The sequence below is a fragment of the Echeneis naucrates genome, chromosome 4, assembly GCF_900963305.1.
Source record: "Echeneis naucrates chromosome 4, fEcheNa1.1, whole genome shotgun sequence".
Classification (NCBI taxonomy): domain Eukaryota; kingdom Metazoa; phylum Chordata; class Actinopteri; order Carangiformes; family Echeneidae; genus Echeneis; species Echeneis naucrates.
In genome coordinates this window covers 7,365,945-7,380,085 of record NC_042514.1, presented here as the reverse complement: position 1 = coordinate 7,380,085, position 14,141 = coordinate 7,365,945, and the positions used below count along the sequence as shown (strand labels likewise).

General features: G+C 40.7%; 1 protein-coding gene across 1 annotated transcript in view; it reads right to left on the bottom strand.

The window, feature by feature from the left end:
* Positions 1 to 1,786: 1,786 nt before the first annotated feature.
* lingo3a (leucine rich repeat and Ig domain containing 3a) overlaps positions 1,787 to 14,141 on the bottom strand; it is a 33,256-nt gene continuing 20,901 nt past the window's right edge. The window contains exon 2 of the mRNA XM_029500005.1: positions 1,787 to 6,128. Within this exon, the coding sequence (XP_029355865.1) occupies positions 4,235 to 6,067 (1,833 nt within the window). The 5' untranslated portion in view covers positions 6,068 to 6,128 and the 3' untranslated portion in view covers positions 1,787 to 4,234. The remainder of the gene's footprint in view (positions 6,129 to 14,141) is intronic.

Genomic DNA, 14,141 nt, shown 5'->3' with positions numbered 1-14,141 from the left:
ACATATTTAGACTACCTCATTTCAACACCATGGCAACAAATAAAGTGCAATTTCTACTCACAAAAACCTTATAGACATACATGCTTTAAAACAAAGTTTCTTATATAATTTTTATTGTTCGTCAGCAGAGCCATCGTATGTACGTATAACTTTATTAAAGCAGAAGTTGAGTGTGTTAAAGCGTATTTCCTCTCTTAACCAAACACAAACTGCACTGAAAGGTGGGTGAGGGTCAGGGCTCTTGAGCTCAAATGAGACATTCATATTCTTAACAAGAAGGCAAGTGCATCACTTTGAAATTCATGCCACTAACATTATTAATTTTTTAAGATTTTTAGGAAAAGAAATGTTTATTAATTTTACAGTCAAATTCCATTTTGCCTTAGTGTTTTTCTAAAGGCACCTATTTGAGTCTTCACAAGGAAGTCAAGTAGAATGCCAGTAATGTGGATTACTTTACATCACATACCTCATTTCAAATGTATAAAATGAATTTTAATGAGAACAGTTGCTTCATAGGAAAAGGTATGCACACTTATTAGAAACCCACTCTGACTCATTAGCTCACACGCTGTCAGAAAATTCTTTTTCACATGCACCTCGAACTTTTCATATATTCTCTCCAAGTTCAAAGACATTTTGTAAGTATGAAAACAAAAAAGCTAGAATATGTTTTTACTGGCATGCAGAGGGATGGCACATTTAAGGAAAAACATGAGTGCGGAATAAAAGTACATAAAAGTACACAGTGAGATGTCTCCAATTGATTGAACAATTAACATGGCACTCCTACAGATATGAATAAAAGTGCCGATCAGGCGCAGGTGCTTTTTATTTTGAATCGCGGTGCGGAGAAGGAAAAGATCTAGGCGGCAAGTCAAACACATTTGAGGGATCAAAAGTAAACACGATACAAACTGGTCTACAGAGGTGTGGAAATAAGAGCACAGTCAAATGAGTCACTCTCAACCATTTTTTCAACATGTGGGGGAGTGCCATTGGACAACCAACAGTGTTATACAGGTTTTAGTGCTTGACCCCCCCACAGCAAGGCCCAGGGGATCTGTTCAATAAGTTCCCGACACACTCACTTGATCACTTGTTCTTTTGAAAGGGGAGAGTCCTCTGCAAATCAAAGTTGTACAGTGATTTACTTTGATTAAAAATTTCTAAGTGGGAGGGTGTGGTGTTACTGACACTGACACCACAGTTTGATGAGCATGACATGAATCATATGCTATACAGCCGCCATAATAACTAACAGACACTTTATAATGCATTGGACAGGGCCTATCTTCACAAGGGGAAATATTTTAAAAGAATCATGTGAATTTCTCCAGTATAGCTCCTGCCCTGTGTCATAACACTGAATTTCTTTTGGGGCAGAAATTGATGACCTCTTGTACAAAAGAAAATATTTTAAAGCTCTGAATATTAAAACAGGCTAAATGGTTAAACAGTCCAGGTGTAAACACCTGCAACAAATAAACAAAATATCAAAGTATGAAAATTTTTTATCTGCTCATAAAAGTTTATTCATATATTTTGTGGTTTAATGAATGCATAGAAAATGAACAATAGCAACCCTCCTCATACAGTATACACAGTACCAATAACATTAAAGTGAATCAGGGCAAAAATGTTGTCTTCTAATTTTTGTGTGCGTGATGCAGATAGCACATCCATCCATCAGTGGGAACTGATTTTTTTATTTCTTTTTAATCAAAAATATGACAAACACCTGGGCAAACCTACCAAAATAAAATCTGCAACACAGTATCTCACAGTGACAGGGTCAAAGATGTAATTTAGACCACCACCATAAGGGTCGAGGGAGAAGATCACGCCTATAAAAATGGGGCAGAGGACAAGACATCATAACAGATACTGTAGCATGCTTTATAAACAGTGTGCTTCATTTTATAAAACAATACAATACAAAACAGTGTAGCACAATTTCCAGACATGACAGTTTACATATTTACACAATGATTTCAAGAAAGGCTGATGAAAGATAGAACTGAATCGTTTACATATTTAAATCACAGAGCTGCGTTTTCACTGGTACCATATCAGTCCACAAACATAGTCACAATTCATTCAGAATTTTGTTACATTGGGTGTACTGTATATGTGTGTGTACACTTAACATGGGATGACACTCTCTGATGTTTGGAAGAAGAAGAAGGGTGAGAGTTTGTTCTGTGAAGAATGTTACGTCATAATTATTTTGTATATTTTAAAAGCATTTAACTCCCAATACATCAGCCTGCTATCAATTTCAAAATGACCTTTTGTAGGCTGTAATAAACTGCGTATTATGATGTTTACAGGTAGCCATAATGTAGAATTCAAAGCCAACAGATGGCAGCAGAGCAACATGGCGTAAACAAAGTGTAGTAGGTGAATCACTGCAGAAAGGGTTGATCTCTGATCTAGTGGCATTTGTTGTGTGGGCTACACTGACAGATCGATGGGGTTTGAAAGATAAACTGCAGTTCACCTGTTTTTTAATCTCTCCAAATCAAAATCTGGTTCCTGGCCTTTTGACATAATGTGGTATGAAAACTACCACAAGTGAACATGAGTGCAAGAAACATTAACACTGCATTGCATTCTCAAATTCATTCAAAGTTCATTCATTGATTTATTAACAGTTCTGCTTGGTATATGAGGAAATATTGAAACACACTGCGTAAACACTTGACAACATTTTGATCCCAAATTAATATATCAGAATACAGCATGTTTACCTTCAGAACCACTTTAGCGAGTCCAACTTTTACAAAATGTTGCACATTGTGTTTTACAAGTAATGCATGTCAACCACACAGCCCTTTGTTGTTCTAGTGTCTTCCTGGAAAACCTCAACTCCCAATCCTTTCCAGCTCAGTTTCCTCATGATCTTTTTTCAATTCTGCAAGGTCTTTAACACATTAACATTTTTCCCGACATGCCTCGAACACATTGAGGTCTCGATGGGAACCCACTTAACTCCTCCTCCAAGTCAGCCAAGCCTCCCCGGTTGTCACTTACAGAGCCAGAAATAGGCAAATGAACTAAACACCCTTCATTATTTATTGTATGAATTAATGATATGATACAGAGATTGTAAAAGCTTGATATCACTAATCTCAAAAGAAGACTTTAACAGTAGAAGTAGAGAGGAACAGTAATATAATATCTCACTCAACATTACTATGAACAACAACAAGGATGTAAATGATTACAAAATATATATTACATCTTATACAATAGCCTATCAATACAGTATAATCTGTTGGGATAAATGCATCCCATCCAATGTTTAATTTACAAATTACTCCTTATTCAAAGTCCGTCTCTTTTCATGCATTTGTCGTCAGACATTTCCAGATGAAGAGGGCTTCTCCAGTGGGTCAACTAAATAGTAAACAATAAAAAACATAATTAAGAAATGTGCATCTGCATGTATGGATTTGCCACCACACAAATATGCACGGGTCCTTCAATTGTAGCTTAACATATTTGAGCAACTTCTAATGAATGAAAAGAAACTTCTCCACATCATGGCTTTGCATTGACAGTGATGCTATGTTACTCTATGGTTAAATTGGCAGTGTTGCAGAGAGTAGACTCTTGGTATCTAATTTATTCTGTACAAACCCACTGTCCTGACTGTTAATGGATCTAAAGATGCAGTATATAGCTAGAACTATTCAAATACATATTGGCAAGTCCTTGGCATTCACTGAGCACCACCCTGTTGTTATGCATGTGTAAATTTGGAAGTAGAGAGCTTGAATCATCTCAGATGGAGCAGAAAGGCAAAGTCCTTAATTGATGAATAGAATAGAGTTCCTCATGGGCGAGTGAGACGGAGTTGGCAAGAGCTTTGTGGCGTTTAAAGACTGGTGGGTCTCTGAGTGCTATTGTTGCTTGGGCTTTGAACAGTTTCTTGAGGATTTTCAGACATCTTTAAATATCATCCTACTCTCCACTGCACAATAATGTGAACACACTATGGAGCAGTATAAACAGAGTACATCAAATCCATACAGATTGCCTATTTTTCCACACAGAATCATGTTTCAAGAACAAAAACTTGTCACAAAAAAGTCTTAGAAATAACTGATTCTAATGTTTTGCAAGCACAATTTCCTGTTCCACTGTTTTATGTCCCTTTATGTTCTCGCTCATGACTGTAAACAGTACGAAGGATAGAACACTAATAAAAAAACGGGATCCAAAATGATCAAATCATTTTCATGTTGAACTTGCGTGCACCACCCTGTCCTCCACTGGCAGCTGGTCCATCCACTTTTCTGAAAGAATATTCCACTGAGAAATTGTTCTTGTGCTGCCCTCTCCCTCGACTCCACACAAAGAGCAGAATGAAACAAAACAGGACGACACCCAGGAACATGATACAGCCCATAGCTGTAGATATGAGGATGGTCTTCAGATCCAGAGTGAACTTCAAGAAGACTCTGGTGTCATTTAGATTTGTATCATTAAGGTCCCCAGCATAGTATGTACGGTTGGCCATAAGGGCCGCATCTAGGGGAAGTCCACTAACTGTAAGTGTGGCAAAATAGGTGTCATTTCCACCAGCATTGCTGGCTATGCAGATGTAAGTTCCACTATCTGTTACTTGGGCATACCGTATTTCTAATGTTCCCTCTGGTAACACAGTTAGGCGCCCACTGCTCTTTGTAGTGATGCGGCGGCGCTGAGGTGAGATCCAGTAAATCACTGGCGTTGGCTCACCTTCTGCTCTGCAAATGAATGACACAACCTGTCCCTCACGGGCAGATATCTGCTGCAGTTTCCTGTTTCGGATTTTGGGCTTCTGACATGTAAAGTGGTCAAAGAGAGCTGAATCAGAGAAAGCATTAAGAGCTCGTCCTTGCACCTCAACAGGCATCATGCACACCGGAGAGGCGCCATCAAAATTGAGGGTCTTCCTACGCTGAAGGATCCAGAGAAGGCGGCAGTCACAAGCCAGAGGGTTTCCATCCAAGCGCAGCGTCTCCAGAGTGTTGACGGACTGAAAGGCTCCCTCTTCAAGGGTCACCAGGTTGTTAGTGGAGAGGTTGAGAAGGCGGATTTGCCTTAGACCCCCAAAGGCATATGGCTGCACTACTGCTAGATTAGTGTTGACCAGATGCATCTCTTTCAGCCTAACGAGGTCCCGTAGCGCCCAGGACTCCAACACAGAGATAGGGTTGTAGGAGAGGTTGAGGCTGGTGAGATGAGCCAGGCTGCGCAGTGCAGAAGTCGGCACAGACGTGATGTTGGTGTGTGTAATAGACAGCCAAGACAAGTTGAGGCCCTGCAGGCTGTGAGGGGAAATGTACTCCAAAAAGGGCCAGTGATCGATCTCAAGCCCCCTCAGGTTTCCCAGCTTTCGGAAGTTCTGGTCCTCTAAGGCAGAGATACTGAGGTAGCGGAGCCGCAGAGTCACCAGGTTATACAGATAAGACAAAGACTGGCTGGATACAGAAGTCAGGTTGCACCTCTCGATGGTCAGTTCCCGTAGCCCCACCAGACCCAAAAAAGCCTTGTTGGAGATATAAACCAGATCATTGTCTCCAACCTCCAGGTTTTTCAGACTTCTCAGGTCTTGGAACGTAAAGTCCAAAAGAATTACAATCTTATTCCCACTGATGTCCAGTGAAGTTAAGTTGGAGAGGCGTGAGAAAGCCCCCATGGGCACCAGTTTCAACTGGTTACCCCTCAGAGAAAGCGACTGAAGATTCTGAAGACTGGAAAAAGCATTTGGCTCCAGGACACTAATCATGTTGTCACTCAGGTCCAGCTTTTCAAGACGTGAATATGAAAGCAGATCACCATGCTCTACCCAGCGAAGCTTATTCCCACTTAAATCCAGGATCTTGGTGTCCATTGGGATACCATCTGGCAGTGCAGACAGGCGTTTACCAAAACAGGAGACCGCCTTGAGCTTTGCAATGCACTCACAGCGTTGGGGACAACCTTGGGTCTGGCTGGGTGACACCTTGATCATCAGTAGCAGGAACAGGAAAGGCAGAAGCCAGCCCACATCCTGGCCCAGTCTCCCACCCATCGCCCTCAATTTCACTGCTTCCTCCTGCTCCTTTCAGGGGTTGAATCACTGGGCCAGACACCTGAGGAGAGGGAAAGAGTAGGAAGAAGAAAAAGAAGGGAAGATAGTGAACAGGGCAGAAAGGATGAGAGGGAGAGACAAAAGGACAGAGTGTGAAACAAATTAATTAAACTCATTTCCCCTTCAACAGCAGTGATCACAGACTCTAAATGAGTAGAATTACAATTACAAACCCTAATTGACCTCGTAGAGCAGTGAAAGTGAAGCCAGAACTCCAAGATAATCCTCAAAGGAATCAGTCTGTATTCAGTTGGTTTACAATAATCAACTGCATTGCAAACACTCAAGTATCAAGTATCATGTGTCAGTATGTGCAAAAAAAAATCTAATTATAGCCACGAGTCAGATTTTTAAGAGATGTTCGTTTGGCTCTCTGGCTATTGCGCACTATTCAAACCAAATTTGGGAAAACAGGCAAATTGAAAATCTACTGTTGGACATCTTAAAATGCATGAAAAGGGGAAAACAATGGAAGATACTGTAATGCTCTTCAGTCCCAGCGGAGCAGCAAAATTCACTGAAATGGCTCATTTGTATGGTGCCAGTAAAAAGAGGACAGACAAATGTGTAAAAAAAAAATACTGGTGTGTAAATGAGCTAAATAAAATATAAAAGTCCAATCAACAGGCACACAGCACAGTATATCCAGCCCTGAACGTCTTTGAGTAAATGCCTGACAAGGTCACTCACCATAGCAGAAGGCTACGACTCAGTGCATCACAATAACTCAGTCCATCACATTATCTGCATAAGTCTCTGAGGCATGAGGCTTATAAGAGGAGCTTGACTTGTCTAACCTGCCTATGGGTTTCATATGACACACACACATATGCGCATTTCCTTTCTCCCTCTACCACACTGCAGAATCTATGCAGCACAGCAGTAATCTCTTTATAAACCCATCATAAAATCCCAACTAGTGAAATGAAAGGTTGCTCCAGAAAACACTGTAGGAGGTAGATATGTGCTGGCTGATATAATCACCTTCACACACATTTGTAATAATTATCTGCAGTCAAAGTAATGTTGAGAAATTAAAATTGTGCATGATCATAATACTTGACAAGGACCCAAAGTCCAAATATAGCATAGCTGTCTTAATAATACTTTTTATTCAAAGGGTACACAAGCATAAGCATGTCATACAACAGAGGGAATTTTAGCATTTGGAAGCGGACTAACGTTATTGATCGATTTCAAATAACCACCTGCTACTGTTGCAAATGGTTTAATAACTTCTTGAACAGCCTTCACCTCTACACATGTTGACCTGACTGAGTTCATTGAATTAATTGGCTGAAAAGGCCAGCAGAACAGTTTGGTCACAAACAGGCTTTAAAGGAGAAGAACGTTACTTAGAAATGATTTTTAAACCAGTAAATATTTGCAGAAATATTAAAGACACAGCTGTTCTGGAGACATTACTGAATTTCACAAAACCCCTATTTGAATAATAGCAAGAGGTGCTACGGTGGTGTATGCTCTGTCTGGGTTTCCTCCAGGTACTCCTGCGTCCTCCCACAGTCCGAAGACATGCAGGCTTGGTGAACTGGTGAGTCTAAAATTGCCATGACAGTGAAGTGAGTTTTTATGTTTCTCCCTTCTGGCGAAGTGTCCAGAGTATAGGCTTGGATTGGCTCCAGCCCCCTGCAACCCTGCAACCTTGCACAGACAATGAATGTGTGGATAAAATAAAAAGAACATTACACTCTGAAATGTTGTCACCAAAGTTAAATTGATATTCACAAATTTCAGAGATGGAAAGTAATGTAGTTCACAGTTAAAAGGCAGCGCTTGTCATCAATATCATAATCTCCTCCTGTTATTCATTCACTGCACAAACAGCTTCTAGTGACTGGGTTCAAACTGGAACTCAAAGCAGCAGGGTCTTTCCATCAATGTGTCTTTTCTTGTTTTCTGTTTACTGAAAATGAAATGATGTCTGCAAAGAGACAGCACTATTTGCATAAGTGTCTGTGCAATGATCTTGTTTTTTTTTTTTTTTTGGAATGTTTTGCTGCATTCTTGATAAATTATTAGTTGTTTCATGATGATAAATCAATTTCATGAGACCTGAAGGTAATCTTATCTCTGAATCTGATGCTACTATAAACTATGCTACATGAAACTGTAAATAATTTCTGGTGTTATCCTCCTCTGCAGTAATAGTGCCAGAAAATTGCACACACCAAGTATTGAGGAAGTGATGATATCCAAAAGTTAATAAGATATGTACACGACATGCAAGGATTACTTTAATGAATAAAATCCAGGCTTAAGAGGCATTAAATTGTTTCAAGGACTTCAACCATCCAGTTTAGTGTGCATGTTGACTTCTGTTCCGCCTGTAGTTGTTCTGCCTGACATTTCATCCACATCAGTATAACTAATAGGGCCGTAAAGCCTTTGTTAAAGACATTAGCAACTCACATGCTTCTCTGAAATGTTATTTCTACATTAACAGCAGGTGGACGTTGACAAAAACAACAGCCCCCCCCCCCGTCTCCACCATTAAAAAATGTCTCCAGTTTCCCTGTCAGTCACATGCGGGGTTTTCCAAACGCATATCTGGTGGCAGTTGCAAACTAATAAGCCCCAGAGGCCCCAGCCAAGAAATGCACCACAGGTCAACAGCAGGTGGATGGACCAGTGAGCATTTACTGTGCAAAGCATGGCCCCCCCATTCCTCCCACCCCATGTGGGTACCAGGCAGCTCCACAAAGAGCTGCTGTCCAAGAAGCTATTGTTACTGGGTAGTAATCTTCGTCAAAAATAACCCACCAGTGTCACATCTCCTTGATTGTGCAGCAGGAGCACAGCACTAGTGTTCCCTGCTGACATTCAGCTAACAGAGACAGGACTGGCATCCACTTGTTTGTATTTAATTTCCTCTTTTTTTCTTTATGGATAAAATCAGTGAGCACCTGCCGTGGATTTAGGCAGTTTGCTGGTGCTTCGCAAGCTTTGAGTAGTGAAACAAAAGTGTGTCGTACTTCCAAAACACGAAACTGCAAAATAAAACATGTAAAACAACAGTTTGATGTTGCTGGCAGAGAAAAATGCTCAGTAAAGTCTAATTCTGGTAAAACTCCCATCATAACGTCGGGGGATCTTCACCAGGCTGACCTGAAGCAGCTATCTCTTGCAGGCAGCAACATTTACCTCTGATGCAAACCGCAATGCTCAGTGTTGAAAGGACATGTGGGTGTTTCATGTTGTCATGGCAACGCCTGCACCATTTCCCACCAGTACCCCCTTCCTGTCCCCCCCACCTCTCTTGCTTCAATCTCTCTTCACAGTCTGGTATTTTCCACACCTGACTGAAACACACCTGTCCACTAGACGTCCTCAGCGAGCTTCCTGCCTGACTTCACCTGAGTGACTCCGCCATCAACTCCCCACTTGCACAACTGCTTCTCATCAGCTCTTCAGTAATTATCAACGGCAGTATTTTCATGCATGCCACTGATAGTTGCCCAGTTGCTTTAGTATTTGAGGCACGCTCTCCTGCCTCACACATATAGATGGATGAGTTCTTTCCTTTCTGCTCTACTTCTTGTGTCTTATGTTTGCATTTAGCTTTTGCTGCCTGGTCTTTGTCTTTCACAAACATGAATTATATCAAATAATTGTAAGCATATGTTGTTCATGGAACCAATATGATGTACTTCTCCAGTACTTTCGATGAGAAAAACCTTGCTGCCTGAAGTGATGTTCTATTCTGGAAATGTCTCACTATTGATACACTACAGAGGTGAATTGATTTAAAAAAATCAATTTCTTTAAAGCTTTAGATATGTGGTAGTCTCAGATGTCAAACTATAAAGTTGTAATGACTCAGGAAAGGCGAAAGGCTTTAAAAGATAGTGCCAGAATTTAAGTGAGTTTGTTGCAAAAACTGTTTATAAGATGGATATAGCCTCTGTGATATCACCTATAGTTCTCCAAAGATAATATTTGAAGCCAGTGGTGGGCTGTCATCATCTTGGCAGAGCCTCAATGCAACTAACTGGGGAAATCGGCAAAAGAGTGAAAAGGGGAATGTATGGAAATTATCAGGAAGAGAAAGGAAGCAAATCTTAAGTTGTCATAGGAAAAGTACAAGCATGAAGTTTTGTCTTGTCACAGTAAACCAGCATGAACAACGTGAGGACCCTGAAGCTGACACATCTAAATGAGAATCAGCATTCATTCTTTTGATACCAGTGTTTTTCCAGCTTTAACATGTCAAAATGTTTATTCTATATACTTTGCTACTCTATAAATTCAGCCATCAAATGCTTTCACCCAGTTATTATCAAAAGATAATTGAAAAAAGGTGTGTGTGATCTATTAGTTGAAACTATATTGACTAACCAGAGCCTTCTTCAACATTCTCAGCAAACCGCTAGTTTTGGTGTCACTTTGAAGAAAAATGCAAATTGATACTAAGAAAGCTTTGTGTAGCTGGAAACATTCAAATACGAATGAAGGGCAGACTTAATGAAAGACACAGAAGTAAGCGTCTGCTGAAATGTGGCTTCAGTTAAATATCCTTTTACATTTTTACAAAAAGACAGTGCTAGACACGAGCAGATAACATTCAGTATTAAGGAATATTAAAACTTCAGAACTCCATCAGCACAACATGTTTTTTCCTCTCAGTTATGTTGCTGAGTTTATGCTCATGAAAGATTATAATATTCAGCACAGGTCTGTTTGGTGACAGGAACATGCAGAGATCACTCTGGAATAAGCTGTGAGCAGTCTTTAGTCAGGAACTGACTGAATGAACTGGGAATATGAGGTTATTAAAATTTCATTAAAGAGACTTTGTGAGATGAACTGTTGTTGATGCATTTTAAAATCTTTCATCTTTCTTTCACTTACTTTGTTAAGTAAATAACAGTTACTAAACTGCTGCTGATTAGTTGTCTTTACCACAATTTCTAGTATGTCAGATTTCTCTATTCTTATAACTGTCCCTGAATGTCCTGTCTTGTAATGATTAAACTTAAACAAATTTTCTGTTCATTTAGTATTAGTTAAATTTAGAACCATGCATCTTCATCTGCTTATCTGGAGTTGGGTCACGGGGTAAATTCAGAACCAATTGTTATATTTCAGGAGCACTACATATTCTAACAGAGCTTCTAAATCCTTCATAAAGATAGCATTTGATAGCTTTGATGTAGGTTTTCTGTGGATTTTACTCTTGATCTTTGTGCTATAAAATTTAAGCTTTAATTATTTACCTGGCTGCTGAAGTGATATGCAAAAGTCTAACAACAATTATCCATTTCTCTGGTTCCCAGGTGCCCCTTCTCTCCTGTTTGGGTCACTCTGAGCTCAGAGTCTGTGAAGTACAGATGGCAGAGTGGGTGGCCTGGGATCCATGTGCTCTTTGACCGCAACCCAATTCCATCCAAAAAACTGCAGATATCCAATGAGAGAGAGAATTAAAAAAAAAAAAAAAAAGACAGGCCCAATGGGAACATTTAAACAATGAAGATGGTTGTTAAGCTGAATAGACAGTGGCAGCAAGATGGTTCCTCGTCTTCTATCCCCCCACTCTCATCACCCCACATATTTCTGGAACTACCTTTCATTTGTCCTCTCCTCTCTTGTTTTGTTCAAGCAGATGCTATTAGTGCTTGAATGACGGCAAATTAATCTAAGGGCCTTATGCAAACAATGTCCTTCTCAGCTATGCAAAATAATAGATTGCAAGGGCCCCACATGTTTCAACATGAGGATATTAGGAAGGGATCAGACAGAGGGCATCGCTCATACTTACTAAATCTCAGGCATTAAACACACACAAACCCAATTAGCATATGAAAAAAGCCTCTCCAATAAGCCAAAAAAAAGTTGGAGCGTGAGTGTCACTACAGTAAGAGAGATAAGAGAAAATGCAGCCAAGCAACTTGTGGACTGGGTGAATAATTTGTACCAAGACGAGGCCTGGAAGAATCAACAGCAGCAGAACAGAGGGTGAGACTGCCAGACTGATAATCATGCTGCTGGTGTAGGACACAGCTGACAAATGAGCAGGAAATGTGTTGGAGAATGTGTAGGTGTAGTCAAGCACTCTCCAGAAAGGTGCAGCGGCTGAGGCATAACATCCACAAAAGCTTTTCAAATGGTTGCACTCGCTCACTCACGCTAATTTCCACTGTGCCCACTCATCATGCTTTACATAAGCACAGTTCTGTGTGTGTGTGTGTTTGTTGTGCATGTCAGAGTGCCCCGGTGACAAAAAAAATATTACTCATTTACACTGAGGAAAGCCACCATCAGAGTCCATCAGTCTGCGTATAGAGACCCTGGAGCCCTTGGTGGTGGCTGGCCCAGCAAACACACACAGATATACATGGACCATTACACACACTGGGGCTCACCTGATGAGCGAGAAAGAGCCTGGACAGAAAAAGCAATGAATAGCTTGTTCTCTTTTCTTTCTTTTCTTTTTTTGGTTCTACCCTTGCAGTCAGTGATGGATTGTTATTACTGGCAGGGCCATACCACCCACCACAGGCAAGGACACCCAGTCACTGAGTGGAGAAGAGCAAGGTGGGAGTGCTGGCTTGGAAAGAGAGTGAGTACATATATATCTGTATCTATATATAGATCTTTTTCTCTATTTCTCTATGCACATTTATACATAAATATTATTTGCCTGTGTGAAGTGCGTACATAGGTGGATGTGTGTATTAAGTATTTGACCACACAGGAACTCATCCAGCAGCTGCAGCAGACACAGAGGTGACAGGAGAAGTTAGAGGAAGAAGGATTACAGGCATTGCATAACAGCCCACCTATTTAATGGGGTTTCGTCCTTGGCCTGTGCGTTAACTGCAGGGGCCCACTCAACATATGTTTAAAACTTTCCATTTCACCTCACCGCTGCATGCAGATTGATATGAAGTACTAGTTTAAAGGTGCCAAAAGGGATTTTCATTATAATAATGGATTACAGTGAGATTCTTGAATTGCACTTCTGGCCCATGAAAAACCTGTACAGTGAAACCAAAGGACACAATGGGATGATTAAGAATGTGTCTTGCCATGTGCCATGAATCTTTAATAAGAGAGAACTGTTTCAGGGCTTATGGACCTAAAGGCTTCTGTGAAGAGGAGCTAAATAATTGACGATGTTATGCTGCATGGTGATGACCCACTGACATGGAGACATTACCTGCATTTGCAATAGCTACATCTTTGAAGACAGTGGCGAACGAACACATGGCGTTATCACAGCACCAAAAACAGCACTAAACAAACATTAGTGATGGGAAGTTCGGCTCTTTTTACTGACTCAGGTTCAGTAAAATGAACAAATCTTTTCTCAAGGCAAAAATGCAGTCAGCAGTTGATACATCATGGTAGGTATTAGCTTAATGCTATCAATTAGTTTAACCACATTAGCTTCACTGAGTTGGCACCGGACCCAGTTAACTTAAGCTACCGGTATGTGATGTGACGTTAGCTGGCCACTTTGCGAATGTCTATTTAACTTGTAAAATCTAAGATGAGTTATCTTCAGCTAATGAGTCTACCTTTTCTCCTCTAAGTCGCTGCCATATTTTCCAGGTGGACACTCCTCTGACTCTCTGACCTGATGCCTGACGTGATGTCACTTTCAAGGCCGCGCTCTTGCGAGTAATTAACATCGTACTCCGTCTGGGGGGATCGCAGCAACCCCCCATTGCGCTCATCATCAGGCTGTGCTATGAAGGTGGAGAAATGCGCAGATGGTGTATTTGTGACAGTTAAAAAATGGGAAGAAAAGAAATTGGAAGGAGTGGTGGCATTTAGAGGAAATGAGTGACTAGTTCCTCCTCTGCCTCCTTTTATGGTAGCACTTCTTGTCATAGATTCAGGATGACGGCAAAAATGGAGGCGAGAATTAGTGAGTTAGAGTTGCGGCTCCGCACTTTAGCTAGCTCAGCTAATGCTAGTGTAGCTAGCTACAAAGCTAAGTCTCGCCTCACCTTAGCTTGGCTCGTTGACGCTGGTAACCATGGTAACTAGC